The sequence below is a fragment of the Uloborus diversus genome, chromosome 7 (assembly GCF_026930045.1).
Source record: "Uloborus diversus isolate 005 chromosome 7, Udiv.v.3.1, whole genome shotgun sequence".
In the NCBI taxonomy this organism is placed as follows: Eukaryota; Metazoa; Arthropoda; class Arachnida; order Araneae; family Uloboridae; genus Uloborus; species Uloborus diversus.
The window spans coordinates 127,088,832-127,115,213 of record NC_072737.1 but is presented as its reverse complement, the minus strand read 5'-3'; the positions used below and the strand labels follow the sequence as shown (position 1 = coordinate 127,115,213).

Here is a 26,382-nt window from a genome sequence, read left to right as displayed (position 1 = left end):
TTATTTGAAATGGTGTGCCATCATCCTAGTTTGCGATTCTGCTTATTATTTTTTCTTTTGTTGTTAAGAAGACACATAATTTTTAAATGTTAAGTCCCCTTCCTTTTTTCGCAAAACTGTGAATTTGCTTTTATTTATATTTTAATGGATTGTCACAACATTTTAATTAAAAATTAAACTCCATCTTAGACTCGATTTTTTTTAGAGGGGCGGCCGACCACTGGATACTGAATTCTCGTGCATTTCCAATAGTCATCCATGGTAGATTGATCACTGGTTCTATACTGTTTGATTGATGCACCTAATAGTCAACTACGTACTTAATATGGATTTTCTGAAGTTCATTTAATAGTAATTAAAATAAAGTATTGACATAGTGGCAATTCGGCTGTTTTAATTAAAAATTCCCTTTCAAACGTTATTTCTTCAAAAGAAAATGCTTCAATTTTTTGCTTTTCTGACGAATGGAGTCGTTTCATCATTTTACCGCTTCTAATGTTGGTTTTAGTGAATAATTCTCGAAAACAAGGTTTAAAACAGGTTGTAGATTCAGTCTGTCTTTGCCTTTAGAATAAGTTCTAGTACTTAACTTGTCATTACCAAATGGTAATTTACCTTTTTTTTTAATTATCAAATCATGATGCGTATATGAAAGTAATAGGACAAATGATTAGACTGCAATTTGTATTTAATCAGCAATAAATAAACATTCCCATTGCAAGGAACTAAGAGGTAATACTTCAATAGTTAAGTTAGCTCAAATTTTGTCAATGAGCATCAAACCTGTGATTACTCTTTCTATTGCTTATTTTGCTAAACTATTTGCTTCAGCAAAAGTTCAAGAAACCTGTATTCTATTCAGATTTCAGAGTAATTATTCCAAATGTTGGTACCACTTATTATTATTTTTTTTTTTTTGTTTCCAAACAAATATTTAATTTATTGGGTTTTATTCACAAGGAAATTAAAATTTGCTTCTTGTTTAAAAGTATGTTGAATTTGTTTTAAAATAACATGGTTTCAAATTTCCATTACGGTGTTACACACACCATTTTAGTTTATTCATTGTTTACGAATGAATAAACTAAACAATGAATATACAATTGAATTTATTTCATTTTTTAACCGTTTTCAGAAACAAAACAGAAAAGCAATATTATAAAAAATTAAAACTTTTTTTTTTTAATCGCATCTTAGTAGTCATTTACAGAAAAAAAAATTGCAGTCATTTATTTGTTGGAAAAAGTCAAAAAAGTCATGTAAAATTATATAAATTGAAACTAATTAAAATGTATTGCCTTGATAAATCACTCAACGGTCAATTTTAAATGCGCGGTAAAATGTATTTCTTTTTTTATCGATCGTTTTTCTCCACTTTTTGAAACAAAAACTCAAAAATTTATCAAAAATCTTTGTAGTTCCTTCAATTTTTTTATGCAAAAAAAAAAATGTCCATGTTTTTTTAATAAAAACGTTATGACATTTTTTCAAAATATTCTTAAGCTTTGTATATATGGCGTCATTTCCTACATCAAAATTTCGAAGATGGTTCGTGCAAGAACGGCAAGACACAGATACCGAATTGCAAAATCATTTTATACATTACTCTTACACCATTTACCTTCTTCACAGGATATATTCTATGAAGTTTCAAGCCCAAATATTTTCAAGATATTGGTAAAACTATAAAGGGTCATGATTTAGGAAATAGCTCTAATCATGTCCAACACTTTTGAATTTTGTACATGAATTTAAAATATTTCCATCAACTAATCAAGCTCTTTGTTTTTTATTGCTTTTTTATTTGTTTGTGTATAACAAAGTTTTAAACATTTGTCCTAAGAAATTTATGATGAAGGATTAAACACTTTGACCATGTCATTAAACAGATTGAACAATTAACAGCGTCGACAAATGAACTTTTAAAAAACGTTTTAATCATAAAGAAAAGGTACTATAATGTAGACTAAGCGTTAAATGAAATAATAATGGGGTTGTTTCTTTCAATCAAAAGTAGTACTGTTAGTCACTGAAAGTGATAGAATAAGCAAAAAAAAAAACATGGACCCAGAAAATTCTTTCAATTTTCCAACAGTTATTTTTTAATTATTTTTTTAAAATGTCCGATTTTTCAAACGTCGTGGTCTTGATGACGTCACAAATGATGCTCTTTGGCGCATATTTGTACCGCGTTACGACGTTATGATAATCAAGAAGCGAATTAAAATCGCGCTCTACATTTGCTATCAACCCTATCGTTGCCAATGTACGTGAGTAAAGATGCGAATTAAATATTTTGCTCTCAAAATGGCAACACAGAATGGCATTTCATCATTTGTGATGTCATCGGCAAGAAATGTAAAAAATAAAAGATCACCGGTTTAAGTATTTTTTTAAAAATATTAAACTTAAACAAATTATTTGAAAAAAAGGTAAAATCCTATGTTTTTAAGCATGTTCTTTCAGAAAAAAATACTTTTAAAATTTTGGAAACGACCCCATTCTAAAACTATTATTCTGTCTGCAATTTTAAAGATTAAAAATATTTTTAATCAATAGTACAAATGTAGTAGTATTGCACGATTATACAAGTAAAACAGACATTTAGTTGTTCAAACTAGCCCTTAGAAAAACAAGAATTTGACTCACTTTGTCGAATTAAGAATTCTAAGTCAGAAATAAGGATAACCAAATTTTATGCATTTGTTTTTTTTCTCTCCAAAACTGGCTGTAACAGAGTGGACAACAGGAGACGTAGAAAATCTTATCGATTATACAAATGACATTTAATAGTTAAACAACCATTAGAAAAAGAAGAATAAGACTAACTTGGTTGACTTCAGAATTCAAAGTCAGAAATTTTGCTACGTATTCTACTTAAAAGCATTACCAGATTTTATGTACGTAATTCGCTTATTTTATTTTTAAAATGGCTAACAGAGTAGACCATGGGAGACATATAAATGTTGGGACATTAATAAAGAACAATATTTTTAAGAAAAACTCCTTTTGTTCCCTAAGTTGTGTGTGTGTAATGTAATATTTTCATATAGAAGATTCTATGTAACTGACATTTTACACTGTTGTTAAACTTTTCCTATCTTAAACCACACTTTAACTAATAATAATTTGAATCAGGGAAACGTCTCTTTCTCCTTTCAAAGAAAAATATTTTTGAACCCTTCAAAAATTTCTTATGTACAAACCATTGGTACATAAATTGCAGATTACTGCAGACACGCGTTTCGGGGTTACATGTAACCCTTTTTTTCAATGTAAAATAAGTGAGCTTATGGATGGAAAGAAATCCTACATTCCGCCGACTTTTGGCGGATGTCTTTTCATCCATGAGCTCACTTATTTTGCATTGAAAAAGAGGTTCCGTGTAACTCCAAAACACGTGTCTGCAGTAATCTGAAATTTTTGTGCAATTATACGTTGTTATTTCTTATTTCTAGCTTTCAAGCACAAAGGTTTTTGTTTAACTTCATTGGTACATGTTTACACATAATGTCAATTCTTCTTTATTAACATCGGTAATATAACTTCTTTCTTTATTAATATGCATTTGAGGTTCAACTTTCTTTGTATTCAATTAGTTTGTTCTTTAAATTTGATTTAAGTGACATTTGAAGTCAACCGAAACATCAAAAAAAAAATTTGATTAGTTGGTGAAAAATGTTAAAATTGATTTAAAAAAACTCAAAATATTGGACTTGATTTGTATCAATTTCACAAGAATGACCACAAAACAAGTTATTATTATTTTTTTTAATCAAAAACAATTTTAAACGACTTTCTATTCTCATCTGCTTACTTATAGCGTAAAACTCAATTTTATCATCTCATTTAAGTCCAATACAACATAAATGGATTTGATCAAAGCATCAAGCGCATAAAACACAACCACAAAATAAGAAAATCCTATAATGTGGAAGTAAACCATCTTATTGACTTATTGATTGTTACAGACATGGAACACAAAAATGTAAATATTGATTTCTTTCGGTCCGTATACTTTTTGAAGAGGAGGTGGAACATTTAATCTGTTCTAGACGTTTTTAGCACAAATAAGCGAACAGATATCAAGAAAAAAAAATGTGATGCTGAGACAACGTTTTTTTAATGTAATTTTCAAACTGAATACGGTAAAAAAAGTATTCCATTTCTTGGAATAAAAAGGCAAGAAATAATGTAATAGCAATGAGAGTTTAATGCTATCCTTACTTTTAGTCAAGGAATTTATATATTTTGTGTTACAACCCACATAACTCACGCCAAACAAATAATGCAGATGACTCACTGGGAGGATCCATGGCGCAGACTGCTCCATTGAAACTTTTAGGGGGGGGGGGGTAATTTGAGGGGGCAATTAAGTACCTATTTTTTTTTTTTTTTCATTTTAGATGATTTATGAAACATTTCATTGTTTTGATTTCGTTTAGGGTAAAAGCTCCAGTAGTCGGCCATTTAAGAGATTGGTTGTTGATTTTTGTTAACCTATAAATTTCAGCTATCAATTCAACAACAAAAACATGGAAAAACTTCAGGCTGTACCTTTCTGGTAATGATTCTCTAACTTGTTCCTGAAATAATAACAATTTTATTTTAAAATCCAAGCTGTTGTTAATATGAAAAATGCTCCAGTTGTCGGCCATAGAAATCCAGTGCTCGGCCGTGCATGAGCCAGTAGTCGGCCGTTTCATTTTCATTACTCTTATGGGATGTAAGTGAATAAATTTAAACAAAATTGAATGCGAAACTTACAGCACTGCAGTGTACTTACAAAACGAATTCTGCCTTCTGAATGTCTTCGTAACGTATAACTTTATATTATCTTCCAAACTGCAATCAGTTTGAATATGCATCACATGCAATAATTTTTTTATTATTCATCTTCTACATCAGCGGTTCTCAACCTACGGGGGGAGGTAAGGAGGGACCCTACTGTGTAGCAGAAGAATACCAAGGGGGTGAGTTAGGGTATAACAGATAAAATAAAATTTAAAACAAACAATGACATTCCAATTTATGGTCACATGTGAATAGTAAATAACAGTGTCATCGCTTTCATTAGTGTTGTGAAAGTGACTAATGTGCACGCCAACCTCACCTGGATCCTAAATTACCTTAAAAAATTGTATTTACTTCTTTTCATCGTGGATTTCATATGCTCTAGTAATAAGTGTTCAAAATAAAGTTTTCAACAGTTGAGTAATCTTTGTGTGTGAAACTATCTAGATTTTTTCTTATTTAGTAGTTTACAGCTATCCATATCAGCTCCAGTTTTCTATTATACTGTTTGTATCAAGCATGTACGGAGGGAGGGGGAGGGGGGTGCGGAGCCTGGAAGTTTGAGAACCCCTGTTCATTATTATCTAAAATGATGCCATATACTGCGAAAGAAGAAATTGGACGAATGGAAAAGATCCAGGTTAAACCGGATTTTTTTTTAGAAAAAGTATATTGAAAACTTTCAAAACATGAGAACCTGAATTCCCCCCCCCCCCCCGCCAACACAAAAAGATTTCTGTTTTGTTAACATTAAGACTGAGCAAAAGAGTTGATAGAATTCATGACCGATAAGGAGCGAATTATTAAAAGATATGATTGACATTTGACTAGTATAAGTTTATTAGAACGGAACTTCAACATACGGAACAAAAAATTAAAACTAGTTTTGGAATTAATTTCACTTCAAAACAATGCAAGTAAAAATCCTTTTTACTTAAAAGATTAGCAATCAAAGTCACGTATAAAGCAAAATTTATCATAAAAAACAATTGCACTTTACTGCAACTGCAGTAAGATGAATTATATAGGCTCGTCCGTATTTTCGAAGTTTTTCGGAGGAGGGGGGGGGATTTTATAGGAAAAAAACATCAAAGTACAAGCAAACATGTATAATTGCATTATGTTGTGAAAATCCAGAGGGGTCAATTGCCAACCCCCCCCTCCCCCTGATTGCCCAAATTACTGGTCCGTATGTAAGTAAATTGAAATTGAGCAATTTGGGGTGTCATAAAGATAATCATACAGCGTTCAACAAGAATATTAGAAAACGATGAATAAACTAAAATGGAATTAGTATCTACGTAATTCAATTTCGAAGCAAAGTCAGCATTATTTTCAACAACAAATAAATTTTGATTTCCTAGAGAAGAAAACCCAAGGAATTAAATATTTGGTTATAACGAGCTGATGTGTGCAATGTGCATCACATGACTTCCTTTTACTCAAATTTAATGTAATTTCCCCATTATTGACAATTTTAATGTGATTCAATTGTTTACTTTCTAAATATCACAAACAGTGGCCAAATTGAAACCAAATTTAAAATTAAAAAAAAATCGCCAAATTAGTTGCCAAGTTGGCGACAAAACTTGGCGACCAAAAGATTGGAGATATATCGCTAAGTGTCCGACAAATTATAACACCACTTGAGTTTACATCGAAATTAACAATGATTTCCCCCCAAAAAAGGTCAAAAGACCCCCTTAGGAACATCCGAATGCAACCAAAAAGAAAAGTGCACAACTAGGCCACACTAGGAGTCTACGTACCAAATTTCAACTTTCTAGGACATACCGTTTTTGAGTTATGCGAGATACATACACACATACGCACATGCATACGTACATACGGACGTCACGAGAAAATTCCTTGTAGTTAACTCGGAGCTCGTCAAAATGGATATTTCGGGTGTCGGTAGGTTCCTAGGCATATATCCACGTGTGGTCGGGTCGAAAAAAAAAACTCAACGTTCATTCGGGGGGGTAATGGAAATTAAGGCCTATTTTTGAGTGAATTTTTTTTTGCGAGTACAATACTTCCTGTTCAAGCTTTTTAACTTTAAGTTTAACTGTAGGTGGCGCAGTTGGGACACCGATATATATTCCATGTCTGTTTGATTGTCTGACTTGTTATTTTGTTTCTTCTGAGTTCTTGTACTTAGTTTATTTAGCCTTGTTTGAACTTTATCTCTTGACTCTTGAAATCTTGAATTGATATAATTAACTTTAGTTTCATTAGTATTATTTACAAAAGTTTTAGTTGCTTTTAATGTTTTAAGGAAAATAAATTACGTTTTTATGAACTTTTTTGAGTTGTGAACTGAAATGCAAATTATCGGGAGATATCACATGTAGTTACGATACATGTTTTTGGTGACCCGGACGTGATATTGATGCAAGAAAAACCTGTACAGCGAAGGTAAGCTGTTGAAATATATTCGTACTAGAAACAACGAAGTCTTTTGAGAATGGAATCAGTTGACAAATTGAAAGCTAAGCGACAATACGTGCGTGCAAGTTGCACTAAATTACTTACAAAATTAGAGACTGCTTTAACTAGTGGTATTGAAGAAACTGATGTGGAAGAACTTTTGGAACTTAATGAACATTTTCTTGATAAAGAAGACTTCTTGAAAACATTAAATTCGGAAATTGAAAACTGAAGCCGAGGGCTTTGAAAAAGAACTTGAAACTTGCGAAAAATATTCCGAGCAAATTTTGTCTGCCAAGTTTAAAATTAAACAGCGGATTAAGAAGTTAAATAAGGACAATAGTTGCAACGAAAGTGCTTTGTTGAACTCGACTGTTTCTGAAACAGGTGCTTCTAACATGAAATTGCCTAAGTTACGAATTGATAAATTTTCTGGTGATCCTAGTTCATGGTTAGAATTCTTTAACAGTTTCCAGACATCAATTCATCAAAACAAATCGCTGAGTAAAATTGAAAAATTTTCCTACTTGAAATCACTGTTAACTGGACAAGCTTACAATGTTGTAAAAGGATTTCAACTTTCTGAAGAAAATTACGAGTCGTGTCTTGAGCTTTTGAAGCAGCGTTTCGGTGAAACCGATCTTATTATAAACACTTACATGAATAATCTACTGAACCTTCAACCCGTTAAAAATTCTTCAAATTTAAGCGGTCTACGGGAATTACACGACCAGTGCGAAGTTAACATTAGAAGTTTGCAAAATCTTGGAGTCGCATCTGGTTCATACGGTCATTTATTAAATCCAATTCTTATGAAATTACTACCTCAAGATATGATGTTGAATTTTCATCGTAAGTGTAAACCCGAAAGCGGTAAGGACGTTTCTGAATTGCTTAATTTTTTGAGAAATGAAATTAAGTGTCGTGAAGTAATGTCGACTGTTTATAACTCTTGTAGTTCCAGTAAAGTATGCAGTGACTCTAGGGCTAAACCTGATAATGGTCAAAAACAGAACCCACGTTTTGGGAAGGGAAACATTTCAACAATGACTTTAAATACATCTGAAAATGTACTACCAGAAAAATTGTTTTGTATATTTTGTAAATCACATAATAATCATTTTTCTAATAATTGTGACGTCGTAGCAGATAATGTTAAAAGACAAATACTTAAGAAAGAAGGTCGTTGTTATAAATGTTTTCGTAAAAACCATCTTTCTGCTGAATGCAGAAGTAAAATTGATAAATGTAACTTTTGTAATGAATTTAGTCATAACAAATTGTTTTGCAAATTAAGTCAAACTTCTAGCAACAATCCTAATACAAATATTCTAGTGTCTCTAACGCAATCTGAAACATCTAAGGAATTTAAAGCGACACTTTTGCAGACTTGCATTGTTGCTATACCAGCAAATAGCGGTAAAGAACTAGTAAATTGTTTTATTGACCCTGGAAGTGAAAGGACATTTTTAACGAGAAAACTTGTAAACTCTTTAAAATTAAAACCAATTAGGAAAGAAAAACTAATGATCTATTCTTTTGGTCAGCCTAAACCCCAAGAAATTATTTATGATGTTGTGTCAGTGGAGTTACGCAGCATATTTAATTCTAGTTCCCTGAAAATTGAAGCTCTAGTTACAGATGTTATTACTTGCGCAAAATTGAAACAAGCTCCTCGCGACCTTCATAGACTTCTTTGCTCACAAGGGTATAAATTGTGTGATCCTAAAAGGGAAGATGAAATAGGAATCCTGTTAGGCTCTGATTATGCTTGGCAAACTATGAGGGGTGAAGTTAAACAGTTACCGGGTGGGTTGTTTATTAGTGAAACTATATTCGGACATACTGTTCAGGGTCCATTGGAATCGGAAAACTTTAACTCAACAGCGGGAGTGCATTTTATGAGCACAGCTGATGCAGAATTAAACAATGAAATAAAGAAATTTTGGAGTTTGGAATCGCTAGGCATAATAGCTAACGAGGCAAATAATTCAGATTTGGCTATCGTGAAAGATTTCGAAGAAAATCTAAAATTTGTCGATGGTAGGTATGAAGCGAAACTTTTGTGGAAACCCCATGAACTTACGTTAAGCAATAATTTTAAGATTGCAGAGTACCGTTTCGAAAATTTAAAACCTAAATTATATAACAACGAACGCGTGATACGAAAAGTTATTATATGCCGCACAGACCTGTAGTAAGAAAAGAAAAATCAACGACAAAGGTTAGGATTGTTTATGATGCCTCATCAAAATCAACAAATTGTAACTCTCTTAATGAATGTCTTGATTCGGGACCGAATTTGAATCCAAACATTTTAGATGTCGTATTAAAATTTTGAAAAAATAAAATAGGATTTTCCGCTGATATCGAGAAAGCTTTTCTCCAAATTAAAATTGCAGAAGAAGATAGGGATTACTTGAGATTCTTATATTTTGAAGATTGCGACAGTAGCAAAGAAACCAAATCTTATCGAATGACTCGTGTCCCCTTTGGTGTGACGAGTAGCCCCTTTATTTTAGCTTCCACTATTAAGTATCATATAAAAAAATACGAAAAAAGTAATTTTGAAACATACAACATGCTTAACACTTCACTTTACGTGGATGATTTATTTTTTGGTTCTGAAACTGTTGAATCTGCTGTTAAATTGTCCACTGAAGCTGTTACGATCTTGAAAGAAGCGGGTATGAATCTTAGAAAATTTCAGACCAATTCAGTTGAATTAAAAAATGAATGGCATAAATCTGACTTTTGTGTAAGTACGGAGGAAAATACAAAAAAGCCTTTTCAAGTATTAGGTATAAATTGGGACACTGATAATGATGTTTTAGGACTGGAGCTAATGCCTCTATTAGACATGTCACAAAAACCCTTAAAATATAGCAAACGAGTTGTGTTACAGACAGCGGCTAAATGCTTTGATCCTGCTGGATTTATTTCTCCTTTCCTTATTCGAATCAAGTGTATTGTACAAGATCTGTGGGAAATGGGACTTGATTGGGACGAAACGTTCAATGCAGAAATTAGGAAGAAGTGGTCTGAATGGTGTTCTGAGCTAAATGTATTAAGACATTTTTCAATTCCAAGATATTATTTTACACATTCTTCCGAAGTAGTGGAAGAAACACTACAGTTGCATATTTTTTCTGATGCTACCCCAAAGGCGCACGGGACAGTAGCCTATTTTAGATTTATTTCTAAAAATAATGTAATTGAAACAAGTTTTGTTATGTCAAAATCGAGACTAGCACCTCTGAAAAAAATAACTCTTCCAAGACTTGAATTGATGGGTGCTGTAATTGCAGCACGCCTAGGAAAATATCTTGAGAATTTATTTAGTGTTCACACTATTTTCTTTTGGACTGACAGTACTATTACTTTGTGCTGGATTAAAGGATCTGCTTCAAAGTGGAAACCGTTTGTTTCCAATAGAACTGTTGAAATTCAAGATTTAACATGTCCCCAAGCTTGGCGATTTTGTGATAGCAAGAGCAATGCAGCAGATTTTATTTCCAGGGGCTGCAAAGCTGAAGAGTTAATTGGTAACAGAAAATGGTTACACGGTCCTGCTTGGTTATCAGAAAACTAAGATTTATGGCCCAAACTTCAACTTAAAGAAAGTGAAATTGATCTAGAAGCTGAACGAAAGAATGTCAGAAATTGTACAGCAATTAATCTAGTTCATTCTGGACAAGAAAAATTTAACCTCTTGACCAAATTTTCTTAATGGTCGAAGCTTTTGCGAGTTACCGCATGGTGCCTACGGTTTTTTACTAACTTGAAATTGAAATCAGTTTCTGTCACAAAACGTGATTATTTGACGTGCGAAGAATTGAAAAAGGCATCGGAAGTAATTATAAGAATTATTCAGGAAGAAGAATTTTCGGAAGAAATAAAATGCTTGAAACAATGAAAACCGATTACTTCTAATAGTAAAATTAGTTCACTAAATCCATTCATAGATAAAAGTGGAATACTACGAGTCGGGGGAAGATTAAAAAATGCAGAAATAGCTGAATCACAAAAAATATCCTATTCTTCTACCGAAAGGAAATTTTATCACTAATTTGATAATCAAGTATTATCACGAAAAACATCTTCATTGCAGAGTCCAACTGCTGTTATTTGTACTAAGAAAAGAATTTTGGATCATCAATGCTAGAATTGAAATTAAAAAATGCGTTTGGAAATGTGTGAAATGTTGTCGATTCAGGGCAAAGACGCAATCGCAACTAATGGGTGATCTACCTACCAACAGAGTTATTCCTAGTAGAATTTTTTCTAGAACTGGAGCTGATTTCACTGGACCATTCCTTGTGAAAATAAAGAAAGGAAGAGGAGTTAGACCAACTAAATGTTATGTTTGCATTTTTATTTGCTTAGCTACTAAAGCTGTACACTTGGAATTAGTGGGAGATCTGTCCAGTGAATCGTTTATTGCAGCTTTAAAAAGATTTACAGCAAGAAGGGGAAAACCCGAAGAAATAAGTACGGATTGCGGTACCAATTTTGTAGGCGCTGATAGAATTCTGAAGAAATTTCGATTCTAAATTCAAGTCCTGAATTCCGTAACTGGATTTTGGCGGAAAATATAAAGTGGAATTTCAACCCCCCATCAGCACCACATCATGGAGGACTTTGAGAAGCGGCCGTTAAGTCCATGAAATATCACTTACGCCGAATGATCGGTTGTCAAATCCTCACCTATGAGGAATTCCTCACGCTGATCACTCAAGTTGAAGGGTGTTTAAATTCAAGACCGATTACCCCAATTTCTAATGATCCTAATGAGTTGGGCGCCCTCACACTGGGACATTTTCTTATTGGGGCACCTTTGACAGCAGTACCAGAACGGGACTTGACTTCGAAAAAAGTAACCCCTCTGCAAAGGTGGTTGTTAACGCAACAAATATTACAGGGATTTTGGAAACGTTGGTCAAGTGAGTATTTATGTCAGTTACAGCAACGGGGGAAGTGGAGAAATCCCTGTGAGAATCTTCATATTCATGACTTAGTGTTGATAAAAGAGGATAATCAACCACCATTGACTTGGAAATTAGGTCGCATCATTAAACATTTTCCTGGAGCAGATGCGAAAGTTCGTGTTGTTTCAATAAAGACATTAAATTGTGAATTGAAACGTCCAATTACGAAATTGTGCAAATTACCTATTGATAATATTGAAACTTGAAAAAAAAAAAAACTGTTGATTATTGTATATGAATTTATTATGATTATTAATTTTATAGGCTAATCTAGTTGATTGCTTTGAAATATTGATTTAATTGTGATTATTTTGATATGAATGTTTAATTTGCTTAATTTTAAGTTAGCAGTTAAAGGAATTATTGCTTTAAAATATTGAAATTTTAGGTTTCAGTTTTTTGGAATATTAAGAATGATATTCATCCGGGGGGAGGATGTTCAAGCTTTTTAACTTTAAGTTTAACTGTAGGTGGCGCAGTTGGGACACCGATATATATTCCATGTCTGTTTGATTGTCTGACTTGTTATTTTGTTTCTTCTGAGTTCTTGTACTTAGTTTATTTAGCCTTGTTTGAACTTTATCTCTTGACTCTTGAAATCTTGAATTGATATAATTAACTTTAGTTTCATTAGTATTATTTACAAAAGTTTTAGTTGCTTTTAATGTTTTAAGTAAAATAAATTACGTTTTTATGAACTTTTTTGAGTTGTGAACTGAATTGCAAATTATCGGGAGATATCACATGTAGTTGCGATACAAGTATACGATACTTTTTTGTAAAAGGAAGTAAAGAAAGCAGTAATAAAGTGTTACCAACATTGGAAATACTTAGTCTTAGCAAAATCTATCGATCAACGTAAGATGGCTTGATAAGAAATATGATAAATCACAATTTGGTAATGACACATTAAGTAATAGAACTTTTGGTCTAAACGCAACGAGATGGCCTGAATGTACAACACCAGTTTTCAAGAATTCTAAACTAAAATCAACATTAGAAGCAATAAAATAATGAAACGACTCTTTTTGTCGAAGAAAGTTAAGGCACAAAATTTAAGCATTTTCTTTAGAAGAAATAATGTTAGAAAGGGAATTTTTACTTAAAACAGTTAAGTTGTCGCTGTGTCAATACTACATTTTAATTACTATTTGATGAGCATTAGAAAATCCATATTAAGGATGTAGTCGACTTCTGGGTAAACAGTATAAAAGTAGTGATCAATCTGCCATTCCCGACTATTGGAAATGCATAAGAATTCAGTACCTAGTGGTCTGCCACCCCTCTAAAAATTATTGAGTCTAAGAAGGAGTTTATTTTTTTAATTAAAACGTTATGTTTGACAATCCATTGAAGCAAAAGCAAATTTACAGTAAAACGAAAAAAAATGAAGGGTACTTAACGTTTAAAGATGATGTGTCTTCTTAACAAAAAAAAAAAAAAAACAGAATCGTAAACTAGAATGACGGGCACATCATTTTAAATGAAATGAGTCGTTAGTACTTAAAAAAAGTGTTGTGACAATCCATTAAAACATAAGTAAAAGCGAATTTACAGTTTTACGAAAAAAGGAAGGGGATTTAACATTTAAAGATGATGTGTCTTCTTAACAAAAAAATAAGCAGAATCGCAAACTAGGATGATTGACACACCATTTGAAATAAAATGACTCATTACTACTTAATGAAAAGTAATTAAAACGTCAATGTTATTGGATGATACTTGGGGACAAGTAAATGAATGTGGAAATGCGTCATATCCGATTTTGAATTATTCAAATTATATTTAGAAGCATTTTTATGTCCTCGTGACTGACTACTGGAGATTGACCGACTACTAGAGCACTTACCCTATATGGATGAAAAAATTCCTACGAACGATATTTTTCCAAATGCGTTTTATTCTGAAATATTTTCGGATTTCAAAAATGCTTTTTACGATTTCGAAATCTTTACTACGAAAACATATACACACTTTAAATATAGGCTACTGGGTCTTCTCTTTTCCGAAAAAGTAAGGGCAAGAGTGTTAAGCAATATGAATATATTCAAAAATTGTGTCTATTTCCTTGAGAAAACAGCAAAAAATGTCGCATTTTCTATTCAAATTTTATTCGTAGAAGAAAATGAAATAGCATGGTGATATTTCGGGATCTGTGAATTGAGTTTCTTTTCCCACTTCTAAAATGTTCTCACAAATGCACTCATGAAATTCAAATCACTCATAAGAATGCCACTGAAAAAGGATTTTTAAAGGTAGCAAACGACAGTAGTTTTGTGAAGTTTCTTTACGTTTTAGCATGTGCAAATGCATCTTGGTCTACAGAGTGCAAAGTAATTGCTGAATTATTGAACTACCAATTTCGCTTATTGATTATCCTTTGCCGAGCCTCAGCTTTTCTCAATCTATTGTCTTTGTTGTCGGCAGATAGCGTGTCACGGTACCCATTGCGTTGATCAAGAAATTCATGAGAATAAAATTGTGGAGGAAAAGAAAAAACTGCAAATAAATACTATCTCCTGTTTATTTCGTATGTAAAAGGTGCTTACTTTCTATCATTTCGTATTTCCTTCATCTTTTTTTGAAACCTATATTTTTCTTCGAATCTTATTGATACTCTTTTTTTTCATGTTAATTATACATTTTTATTTTAGTTTTAAATTTTTCAGAAGAAAAACTTTTGAGCTTCTTATTGTTGATTTTATTTATATAAACCTTAAATCCTCACAGATGAAAGGTTCCATCGCCATTCCTTTTTCGAAGGAACGTTTCCGGTATGCTATTGGTTCAATGGGTCCACGTGAATCATTATTGTCATTCCTTCTTGTAGTGAACGTTTCTGACACGCTATTGGTTCAAAGTGCCCACGTGATCCAATGTGCAAAAAAGTCTTCGTATCTCCCTTGCGAGACATTACTGTCCACCTCTGAGAAGTAAAGCTATGGCCTTGTGTGTGTGTGTGTGTGTGTGTGTGTGTGAATCTTCATTTCTCTCAAGCGAGAGCAATCAGTACGGAAAGGAATTATTAGGCGCAGCGTTGGGCTACCATTGCAACCCTTTTATTGGAGAGAAAATCCTGTGCCGCTTGTTATTTCTTACCTGAGTTATATTGTTCGCCAAATTGGCAATAACATTGCAAACTAAAGCCGCAAGTTTTTAAGCCGTTTTTCCTCATCCCTATTTCAACAAATGGAATCGTTTAATTGGTCGGGCAGCGGAACTCAACTTGCCAGAGGTGGACAGTACAAATTTTTAATTCCTTTGCAACGATGTAATTTTTCTTTGTGTATCGTAAAAAAAAGGAAACTACCTACGGAGCCGTCGTTTCGCACGTAGTACGAACTACGTACGCATCGCACGTAACCAAAATCAAAGGAGCAAGCAGCAAGCTACTGACCTTTAAACCAGGGTTAAGACAGACTTACCTGCAATGCACTAATGACCCGCTATTAATTAACATCCATAGATTGCAATTTCGTCCTCACTATGAGCTCATCAGTCTGGAATAATCAATAACCGAGATGGAGGCAGACATTATCTGACTGAAGCTGAGATTACCAACAAACTGGTGGCTAAAATAAATTTTGCACTCTGGTGACTCACTGCTTATTATCTAAGATTTCACCTTCAATTTTGAGTTGAACTGCTCCATTGCTTTCAAACTCTGGACTATTTAGTTTTAGCTACCAGCTTGTTGGTTATATCAGCTACAGCGAAAGGACGTTCGCCTTGAGCGCAGTTATTGACTGTTCCAGACTGATAAGTCAACTACAAGGACGAATTGCATGTATAACTTATCCTTTATACGATATTTCTTTTAAGGAAGTATATTGCTTTCTTTCTTTGTGTCTGAAGGGGCTACCTCTCCCTGTATCGCTCACCAAGCTCCGGGAATATTCAGCATGCGGTTTCTTTGCAATCAGGGTTGTTGTTTTTTTTTTTTTTGCTTTTTTTGATCCGCGTAAATTCTGCATCATTACAATTCAGCACATACGGATTCAGTAATATGCTTACAATAACAATACAAAGTGAGCACAAATCATGGACTAGATATCCAAAAATCATATTTTCAAAATTACTCCACATATTACAATAAATAATGCATGAATTTAAAGAGAAATATACCTAATTTTCTCTCTTCAATTGAGTTTAATTACACAAATGTTCAATGTATGAGCACATTGGGCAAAATGTTCAATTTCAAATGTTTGATACTTCAGCCTTTTGTTACAAGACAGCATCTTATCTGTAATCCAGTTTGTTTCACACATTTTAAGAGTATCAACTTGTTAATGGTTTGTAATGCTCCAAAAATGCGTTCTTTGAAGTTTTTGTGATGTTGTTTCTGGCATCAAGAGTGACTTTGACCTAACCTTATGAAAAAAAAAGAAATTGCTCGTGGAACTTTGTCTTGTAATAAAAGGTTCATTCATCGACCATTTGCATTTGAAAGCAACACTTAGATATTTTCCTCTACTTTCATGCCTCATGAAAGTAGAGTGCATGTGTGAGAGAAAGTAGAGTAGATCATATGTGCAGTAGTTTCAAAAATATGTTTGTTTTTTTTTTTTAATCAGACTTATCTTGTGTATTCACTTTGAATATTCCCGGCAATAAGCTTTTTTCTAGCTAGCTGATGCTATCAGAATAAAACTATAATTGGCCAAAATTTGGCGATTGTGTCAAAATCTTCTCAAGTATTAAAAAATACTCCTTACTTACTGCTGAGGTCTTGCTGTTAACTTCAAACAATTTTGATGAATGAATGCAAAAAATTTATGCAACAAACTTGTAAAATAATGCTAGTCTTGCATTATTTTAATCTATTGTAAATTATACGATTATAGCTCTTTCAGTCTTTGCTCGAAATTTTAAACGGGGATTATGAAATTGAGCCAGATTTTTTTACGTCATAACATTTCAATGATTTCATTATCTGCTACGACACCAACATTAAATTTTTATAATATAATTAGATAGTAAGCTTCTACCCTTTTTATTAGTTAAATCAATATTGTTTTCCTTAAATTGGTTTGATCACTTTTAACATTCATTCTGACTGCAGAATAGATTTCAAGCTTTGCTGTATTAAACGTAATTGAGGCGGTACCGACCGAAGTAACACATGTCTAATTTTACCAAAAAACAAGTTAGCAGCTCATTTAAATATTAAAGGATGGTTCCTGTCCCTACAACACTGTATTTTTAGCTTCAATAACAGAAAACCATGCCGTATTTAAAACACGGTTTTAAACTTTGAGTCCTAAATCAAACAAGAAAATGTCCGCAGGCTTGGTTCAATTGAAAAACATGTACATTCGGCCAATTGGAAGCCCCTATTTTGGTCACGTGACATGGAGTTGATTTACACGGTCGAACTTTGTGCTACTTGCTGTTGAAGTTATGGTGGACGTCCGTGAATGTTTTATGTTCTTGACTCGTTAAAAACAAACATGTCAATTGCATTCAATCAAATGAAGACATTTCCCAATTTTAAAGTTTAATTACAAGTTTATTGATGTCCCTACATTTTAAAGCTTGCTCTTAAAAATATTAATGAAACTAAATCAACCCATATAAATACATAAATAAATTTTTCCACAAAACGTTATTTATAAACACGTTTTTCGTGAACTCCGAAACACTGTTTAGGATGAACATGTGTGGTCTTGATTAGTACTTCCTCAACTATCCTGACTTCGTATTTTTTCCTCTTACCATCCACTCTGCTTTTTGGAAGTGTTTTTCATTAGTCCAACATAAACACCATAATGTATTTTTGTAATTCTTTCTTTTCCTCGCCAGTTCCACTCCAATGCAAATTCTACCTTTTAATTCCACGCAAATACCTTAAATAAACTGCTAAAAACGTTGTAGGTGGTATTTCAGTAAATACTATCTACATTAAACCTCTAAGTAGAATCATTAATATCCTCGTTGCAACATTTAGCAGAGCGCGAACGAACGAGCCGTCATTTGATACATGCTCTTAGATTTTGCCCTCTTCGTGGAAATGAGGAAACTCTAACGACGTGACTGCATACATAAACGTACGGAAAGTAATCATGGAATAATTATCTATCTCACAACTAGCTCAAATGGATTAAAGGTATGAAGTGTTTTAGAGCTACGCAAAATGATCTTGTTGAAATACTTTCTAGAGATTTAAACAGTTGTTTATTTCTAGGAATGGTACTTATAGAAATAGATTAGAGAACTGTACTTTAGAATACCATTTACATTTCTAAAAATAACTTGACAGGTTTTTTAATAAAAATCCTTAAATCTTAGTAAGTACATACTATAACTGATTGTAAGGAATTGTCACTTGGAAGGAAAAAAAACTCTGCTAAACTTTTTGTCTTGTTGTAAATATATTTTTTTTAAAGTTGCAAACGGAGGTTAATATGAAACAGCTGAGTGATACGGAATAGATGGTTTAAACGTTTTAAATTTCGACTGTTCAGTTTTTTTTCTTTCTTTTGGAGCTACTGATTGTAACTTAATTTACCTGAGTGTGCCTCTATTTGTATCTTAAAAAAAATATTGGCAACAAAGTTAGCAGAGTTTTTCTTTTAAGTGATATTTTCTTACAATCAGTTATAGTATGTATTTACTATGATTTTTAGGACTTTTAGTACAGTCGAGCCCGCTTATAGGAATATCGGTTAATAGAGTATCCCGTTTAATGTAATGAACTTTCAAAGCACCAAATCGCTTAAACTAGTCATTTTAATCCCGGATAATAGAATATCCCGCTTATTAGAAAATCTTTTCATGGCAAGATGACTAATTCATTGAGCGAGTTCGACTGTATGCCAAAATATTTATTCCGTCCCTAGATTCTCACTTGACTATTCTTATCTATTTTAAGTCTCCTTATGCATAATTTGTTACCAGTGTGTTTTATAAATTTGCCAATATGTATGTAGGTATAGCTGACAATTTCCGCTTTCTTTTGCAGCAGTCAACGTCCCATTGATTTTATTCTCCCTAGTATACCCCCAGGCTTAGTGAGTCCTGCTTCAGTGTCACCTTCCAGCGAATGTTCAGATAAGCCATTGTGGGCAAGACTTGCTATGATCGATACAGGTATCTTGTTCTGAATATCTATTTTTGCTAGTTACTTCTTGCTTGCATGAATGAAATGTCACTAAAATTGAAAAATTGAATACATATTACTCTGAAATACACCGCCAGCTCAATCATTCCAGCCGAAGACAGCAGTTTTGTGCTTATTAGCACTCATCAGCCCGGCATAGGAAGTGACTGAGTTGGAGGTGGAAAACCTCTTAAGGAAGTCAAGAGTGCCAAACAAACTGGTAGCTAATATAGAATTAGCACTGACCAGACGAGTGACCGAAGCAATGGTTCGGTTTAGCTCAAAGATTGAAGGCAAGACATGGTATATTTGGTAAGTTACCGCCCTATCCAGCTCAGTCACTTCCTCTGCCGGGCTGATGAGTGCTAATAAGCACGAAACTGCTGTCCTAGGCTGGAATGACTGAGCTGGCAGTGCATTTCGTGTATTTCTGCCTTAGCCCTGGCTATAGAGCGGTAACTTACTGAATATACCATGCCTTGCCTTCAATCTTTGAGTTGAACCGAACCATTGCTTCGGGCACTCGTCTGGTCTGCGCTAATTCTGTATTAGGTACCAGTTTGTTTGGCACTCTTGGCTTCCTTAAGAGGATTTCCACCTCCAGCTCAGTTATTTCCTAATCCGGGCTGATGAGTGCTAATAAGCACGAAACTGCAGTCCTCGGCTGGAATGACTGAGCTGGCGGTGTATTTCATGTATTTATGCCTAAGCCCTGGCTATAGGACGGTAACTTACTGAATACATATTACTCTCATCAACGATTTTTGTGCTGCTATAGAGACTCATAATACCAAACAATGTCTTCATTTTTTATTATATTAACCTCAATAAATTTTTACTAAAAATAATAATAACAAAAACGAAATAAAAATGAAGAAAACTTTCCTGTGAAAGCATGTCGGATAATCGAGATTCTTCTGTAGAAAAAAAAAAAGAATTCTCAACCTTGTGTTCCTCTACGATACGATCCATAACTTTCGAGAATAGTATGAAAAAGAAGTATGACGTCATGTCCGATATTAAAAAAAAGATTATTTAGAAACATGAATACTAGTAGCTGAGAATCAAATAAATAGCTATGAGCTGAAAAGTGAAAAAAAATAAAACAACGTCAAAAGCAAAAACTTGTCTTGCAGTTTAATGCAAATTTTGTCCTTTCTTTTGCTGGCAATCGATTTGTGTACATCAAATAACGTTTAAAATATCTACCGCGCGGATTACGAGAAGCATTTGAATTGTAGAATTCGTGGTAGCACACTTTGTTTCATAAATAATGTAAAGGGTTGTTTCCGTTACGACAACCATTTTGACACGTTTAAACATTATCTATGTTTCCTGAGAAGATGGCTAACGGCTCAAGAATTTTAGGTAACTTGTATCACCAGAGACAACTTGTATTGAAAATATTGTTAAAAGAAGTGTAACGGCGTTTTGAGATCGAGTGAAAATCCTCAATAGGTGTCCTCAAGGACGGGTCAAAAGTTCTGATTTTCTGAAGCTTGATGTGACCTAAATATTTCTTTTGCTTTACAGGTCCAGCATTATTGGGTGGTTTAAATCCTGAGCTCTATCGCATCAGCGTGGAGAAGAGGGATGATGAACAGAGAGAAGCTGAATCTTTCCCTGAAGGTCACGTGGGAAGATTGTGGCTCGGTCTCCAGTATGAACCGGACGGAGAGCGTCTGCTCATTTCCGTGATCCGTGCGAGAAACCTACCCTCCAGAGTTTATGGTTGCAATAACTGCTGCGATCCTTTCGTAAGGTACGATGAACAAACACGTCCACAATACTTTCAAATTTTATGGTTGCAATAACTGCTGCGATCTTTTCGTAATGTACGAGGAACAAACACGTCCAGAGTACTTTCAAAGTTTATGGTTGCAATAACTGCTGCGATCTTTTCGTAAAGTACGAGGAACAAACACGTCCAGAGTACTTTTCAATTGTACTATTCTAATTCCCGTGGAATTGTAGTAACCTGTCTGTTTAAGGTAGTTGAACAACCTAATTTCCATTTTTGCGATTTTGAGAAATTTAGAGAGCACCAGTGTTCTTCATTCTAAATGTGCAGTTTTTCTTAAATCGATAAACTATTAAGAAAACTAGAAAAAATGTACTGAACTCAAATGCGCTGCTTATAACTGAAATTCTATTTTTTCTTTCTTTAGTTTATCATAACCGCGTTTTCAAAATTTTTATTTACGCCAACTCCTCTAGCGAAAAAAGCTTTAACTCTAGAGATTTGAAACTTTGCAAAAATAGTAATTAAACATATTACTTTGATATAAACCTTAAAAGTTAATGTGCGAGCAATATGTATCTTTGAAATAATAATTAACTAAACACAGGGGATTTTTCAAACATTTTCCCATAAAACCTGTTTTTAGTAAACTATTTCTAAATTGGAAGGTTGTATCACTCACTGGTGCATAACGAAGAGATAAACACAAAAACTTTTAAAAATTATAAGAAAGTGAATGCACTGGAAGTGTTCAGAAAATGGTAGTTTTTTGCTAAAAATATGGTTTTTCCATTTAAAAAAAGATTAAAATTTTTTTCAACAAATAAGTAGTCAAAATGGTAAGTAGTAAAACTTTATACGACTAGTTAAGTCATATTTAATAATCGTATAAAGTTTTAGAAAGGTAGCATGCATATTGAAGAAAAAAATATTTAGGGTGTTCGCCTAAAAAAAATATTTAGGGTATCCGCTTCCTACTCCTCTTGAGTTCTCTTTTCTGAGGCACTTTTATATACCGGACACATATTCCACATCCACCCTGGATGTGGAAATTTCACATCCATTTTGGAAACAGAAGAGTTGCAAAAATCTTCCCACACATGTAAAAACGGTTGTTTCTTTCAAAGTTATTTTATCTAACTTCATTAACAAGTTCGCAAAAACTCCAGTTAAGAATAGGAGCCAAGTAGATACGTATATTAACATATATTTTTAAAAACAGAATGCGGTGATAAGCAGTTTATAAAACTACCTGGTGAACGCTGCTTAAGCTGCACGCTCTTTGTCAGATATGAGTCTACCATTCCGTTACACTAAGTACGTTTAAGCGAATTTTTTAGTTAAAAAAACCTTTCTTCTTAAAAATAACTGATATATGAAATCCTATTATAAATTATTTATTCCGCGTATATGTTTTTTCTAACTGATAATAATGTACTATGCATCTATTAAAGGAACAAGTTTTAATACATTGTTGAAGATAATCGTGATGAAAACGCATCCCTCCTACTTTAAGAACGGGAAAGTTCGTCCATCTTATGATAATTTTGCTCCGGAAAATGATCTTAAAATTGAAATAGAAAAAGAACAAAATCGAATTTTCGAAAAATCGCTTCAAGGTGCACACCCTCGTGCTAGAAACTAACTTTGAGCCAAATTTCATGAAAATCGACCGAACGGTCTAGGCGCTATGCGCGTCACAGAGATCCAAACAACCTACAGACATCCAGACATCCAGACAGAAAGACTTTCAGCTTTATTATTAGTAAAGATTTCGATACCTTTTTTTCTCGAAAACTGGCAAGTTGCGTAAAATTGAACGTCTACCATTGGATTCAGTGTCCCCGATGTGACCATTGTTCAGAAAAAGAAGTACATCAACAAGTTTATGCCGTTACTCGTTAGTAAAGTTTAAAAGTGAAAGAAAAAGGGAGTATTTTTAGTCAAAACAAAAAACAAATCGTAGCCGATTTCTTTCTATCTTTTTTTGTTCCTATTTTAACTGTATTCATTCACCGTAAAACCTTAAAAGATATTTTTGAAAATTAATCTCGTAACTACTAGACGTAAGAATTAAGCGTAATGCAGTTTCCCATTTCTGCTGAAGGCAAAGTTTGATGACAATGCTCCTGTCAGATGCACTCGCATGCTGAAGATATATTTTTTTGTTCTCTTTTCTAATACAATTTAGTATCATGAATAGCAGTTTCAATAGCTCCGCATAAAATCGTAAGGTACGATGAACAAACACGTCCAGAGTACTTTCAAAATATATGGTTGCAATAACTGCTGTGATCCTTTCGTAAGGTACGATGAACAAACACGTCCACAATACTTTCAAATTTTATGGTTGCAATAACTGCTGCGATCTTTTCGTAATGTACGAGGAACAAACACGTCCAGAGTACTTTCAAAGTTTATGGTTGCAATAACTGCTGCGATCTTTTCGTAAAGTACGAGGAACAAACACGTCCAGAGTACTTTTCAATTGTACTATTCTAATTCCCGTGGAATTGTAGTAACCTGTCTGTTTAAGGTAGTTGAACAACCTAATTTCCATTTTTGCGATTTTGAGAAATTTAGAGAGCACCAGTGTTCTTCATTCTAAATGTGCAGTTTTTCTTAAATCGATAAACTATTAAGAAAACTAGAAAAAATGTACTGAACTCAAATGCGCTGCTTATAACTGAAATTCTATTTTTTCTTTCTTTAGTTTATCATAACCGCGTTTTCAAAGTTTTTATTTACGCCAACTCCTCTAGCGAAAAAAGCTTTAACTCTAGAGATTTGAAACTTTGCAAAAATAGTAATTAAACATATTACTTTGATATAAACCTTAAAAGTTAATGTGCGAGCAATATGTATCTTTGAAATAATAATTAACTAAACACAGGGGATTTTTCAAACATTTTCCCATAAAACCTGTTTTTAGTAAACTATTTCTAAATTGGAAGGTTGTATCACTCACTGGTGCATAACGAAGAGATAAACACAAAAACTTTTAAAAATTATAAGAAAGTGAATGCACTGGAAGTGTTCAGAAAATGGTAGTTTTTTGCTAAAAATATGGTTTTTCCATTAAAAAAAACGATTAAAATTTTTTTCAACAAATAAGTAGTCAAAATGGTAAGTAGTAAAACTTTATACGACTAGTTAAGTCATATTTAATAATCGTATAAAGTTTTAGAAAGGTAGCATGCATATTGAAGAAAAAAATATTTAGGGTGTTCGCCTAAAAAAAATATTTAGGGTATCCGCTTCCTACTCCTCTTGAGTTCTCTTTTCTGAGGCACTTTTATATACCGGACACATATTCCACATCCACCCTGGATGTGGAAATTTCACATCCATCTTGGAAACAGAAGAGTTGCAAAAATCTTCCCACACATGTAAAAACGGTTGTTTCTTTCAAAGTTATTTTATCTAACTTCATTAACAAGTTCGCAAAAACTCCAGTTAAGAATAGGAGCCAAGTAGATACGTATATTAACATATATTTTTAAAAACAGAATGCGGTGATAAGCAGTTTATAAAACTACCTGGTGAACGCTGCTTAAGCTGCACGCTCTTTGTCAGATATGAGTCTACCATTCCGTTACACTAAGTACGTTTAAGCGAATTTTTTAGTTAAAAAAACCTTTCTTCTTAAAAATAACTGATATATGAAATCCTATTATAAATTATTTATTCCGCGTATATGTTTTTTCTAACTGATAATAATGTACTATGCATCTATTAAAGGAACAAGTTTTAATACATTGTTGAAGATAATCGTGATGAAAACGCATCCCTCCTACTTTAAGAACGGGAAAATTCAACTCTTTACGATGTTGAAAATTTTAGAAAAATACCATATTACATGTAATTCATCCTTGATCAAAACCATCTCCAAAAATGTAGGTTGGCGATGGCAGTTCTTTTGTTAGACAATCCTTAAACTTTGTTTAAAATAAAGGAAGTAATTCCTGTTATAACAAATGCAATACAGTTATGTTTTGTTAATTAGTTTTTTTTCTATTTACAAATTTAGTTTATGATGAACTTAAATCTTGATTTTTAGGCCTAAACCTTTAAAAGAAAACGGATTCCTAATGTTTCAATCAAAGAACGAAGGAGAAAACAAAGGCATTGTAGAACTTTTTAATGCGTTTACCTACAATTGTCTTTAATGTACGGGTTTATACATTTCAACCTACGATGAGTTCTTTTTTCCATATAATTATCACTCTAATACTTTACTATTTATCATATTATACATTTTTATGCTGGACCGTCAATCACTCAAATGTACATCATAGAACTGCGTTTAAGAAAAGCAATCAGAATACTGCTTTAAGTACATGCACACTAAATTTTTTTTTTTTTTTATTTTTTTCAGTAAGTCTTCCGTGTATGTTTAAAAAGGAGCTTAGTGAAAAGAATTCATATTAAAGTAATTATCAATTATCTAGCCGAGATTTAATGACCGAATCAGCATATATTTTTGAAAAATGATGCTTAACTGCAAATATAATTTGTTCCAGAGCGCAATTCTACTCGAAAATTATTCCAGAATTAATACTAATCTTCATGTTCAATGCTTTAAGCAATATAATGCTAGAAAAGGTATTTTCTTTTGAATTTTTTTCTCAGTAGTAGTAAGTAAATATTTAAAACAGTGTTTCTTCTGCAATAGGGTTGTTTCCTTCAGTTAAAAGTACTACTTTTAGTCACTTAAATAGATAGAATGAGCAAAAAAAAAATGGAACCCCCCCCCCTCCCCCTCAAAAAAATACTTTCCGAACAGTTATTTTTTAATTAATTTTTAATACGTCCGATTTTGGAAGTAAGGCGTGGTCTTTATGACGTCACAAGTGATGTACTTTGGTGGTTACTCCATTGCCGCGCTAAATGTCTACGCTTTGCTGTATGATAATTTGCGCTGTGCGCTATTGGCATCACTGAATGGCATTTCATCACTTGTGATGTCATGCGCAGAAGCGTAAAAAATAAATTTCAATCTGCGCAACTATTTAAATAATTGTTAAAAAGTATTAAACTTTGTCAAATTATTTTATGAAATGGTTAAATCCTATGTTTTTCAGCATACTCTTTCAGAAAAAAAAACTACTTTTAAAATTTCGGAAGCAACCCCATTTTAATTTCAAAAAATCAATTTTTTTCTTAACTGCGCCCTCCAATTGAAGCAGCAAACATAAACTATATTATACAGATTATATTAGTGCGAAAAATAACTTTAGCAAGTTTGTCGCCGAGTTACCCCTGTTAGAAAACAAGGCGTCATTTGCTTAAAACAAAATTCTTTAAAAATTGACTTTAAATTTTTT

The 26,382-nt window shown here is 33.0% G+C and overlaps 1 protein-coding gene across 1 annotated transcript in view; it reads left to right on the top strand.

Moving 5' to 3' along the window:
• LOC129226205 (synaptotagmin-15-like) overlaps positions 1-26,382 on the top strand; it is a 167,190-nt gene that overhangs the window by 116,274 nt on the left and 24,534 nt on the right. The window contains exons 3-4 of the mRNA XM_054860805.1: positions 19,177-19,304; positions 20,848-21,076. Of these exons, the coding sequence (XP_054716780.1) occupies positions 19,177-19,304; positions 20,848-21,076 (357 nt within the window). The remainder of the gene's footprint in view (positions 1-19,176; positions 19,305-20,847; positions 21,077-26,382) is intronic.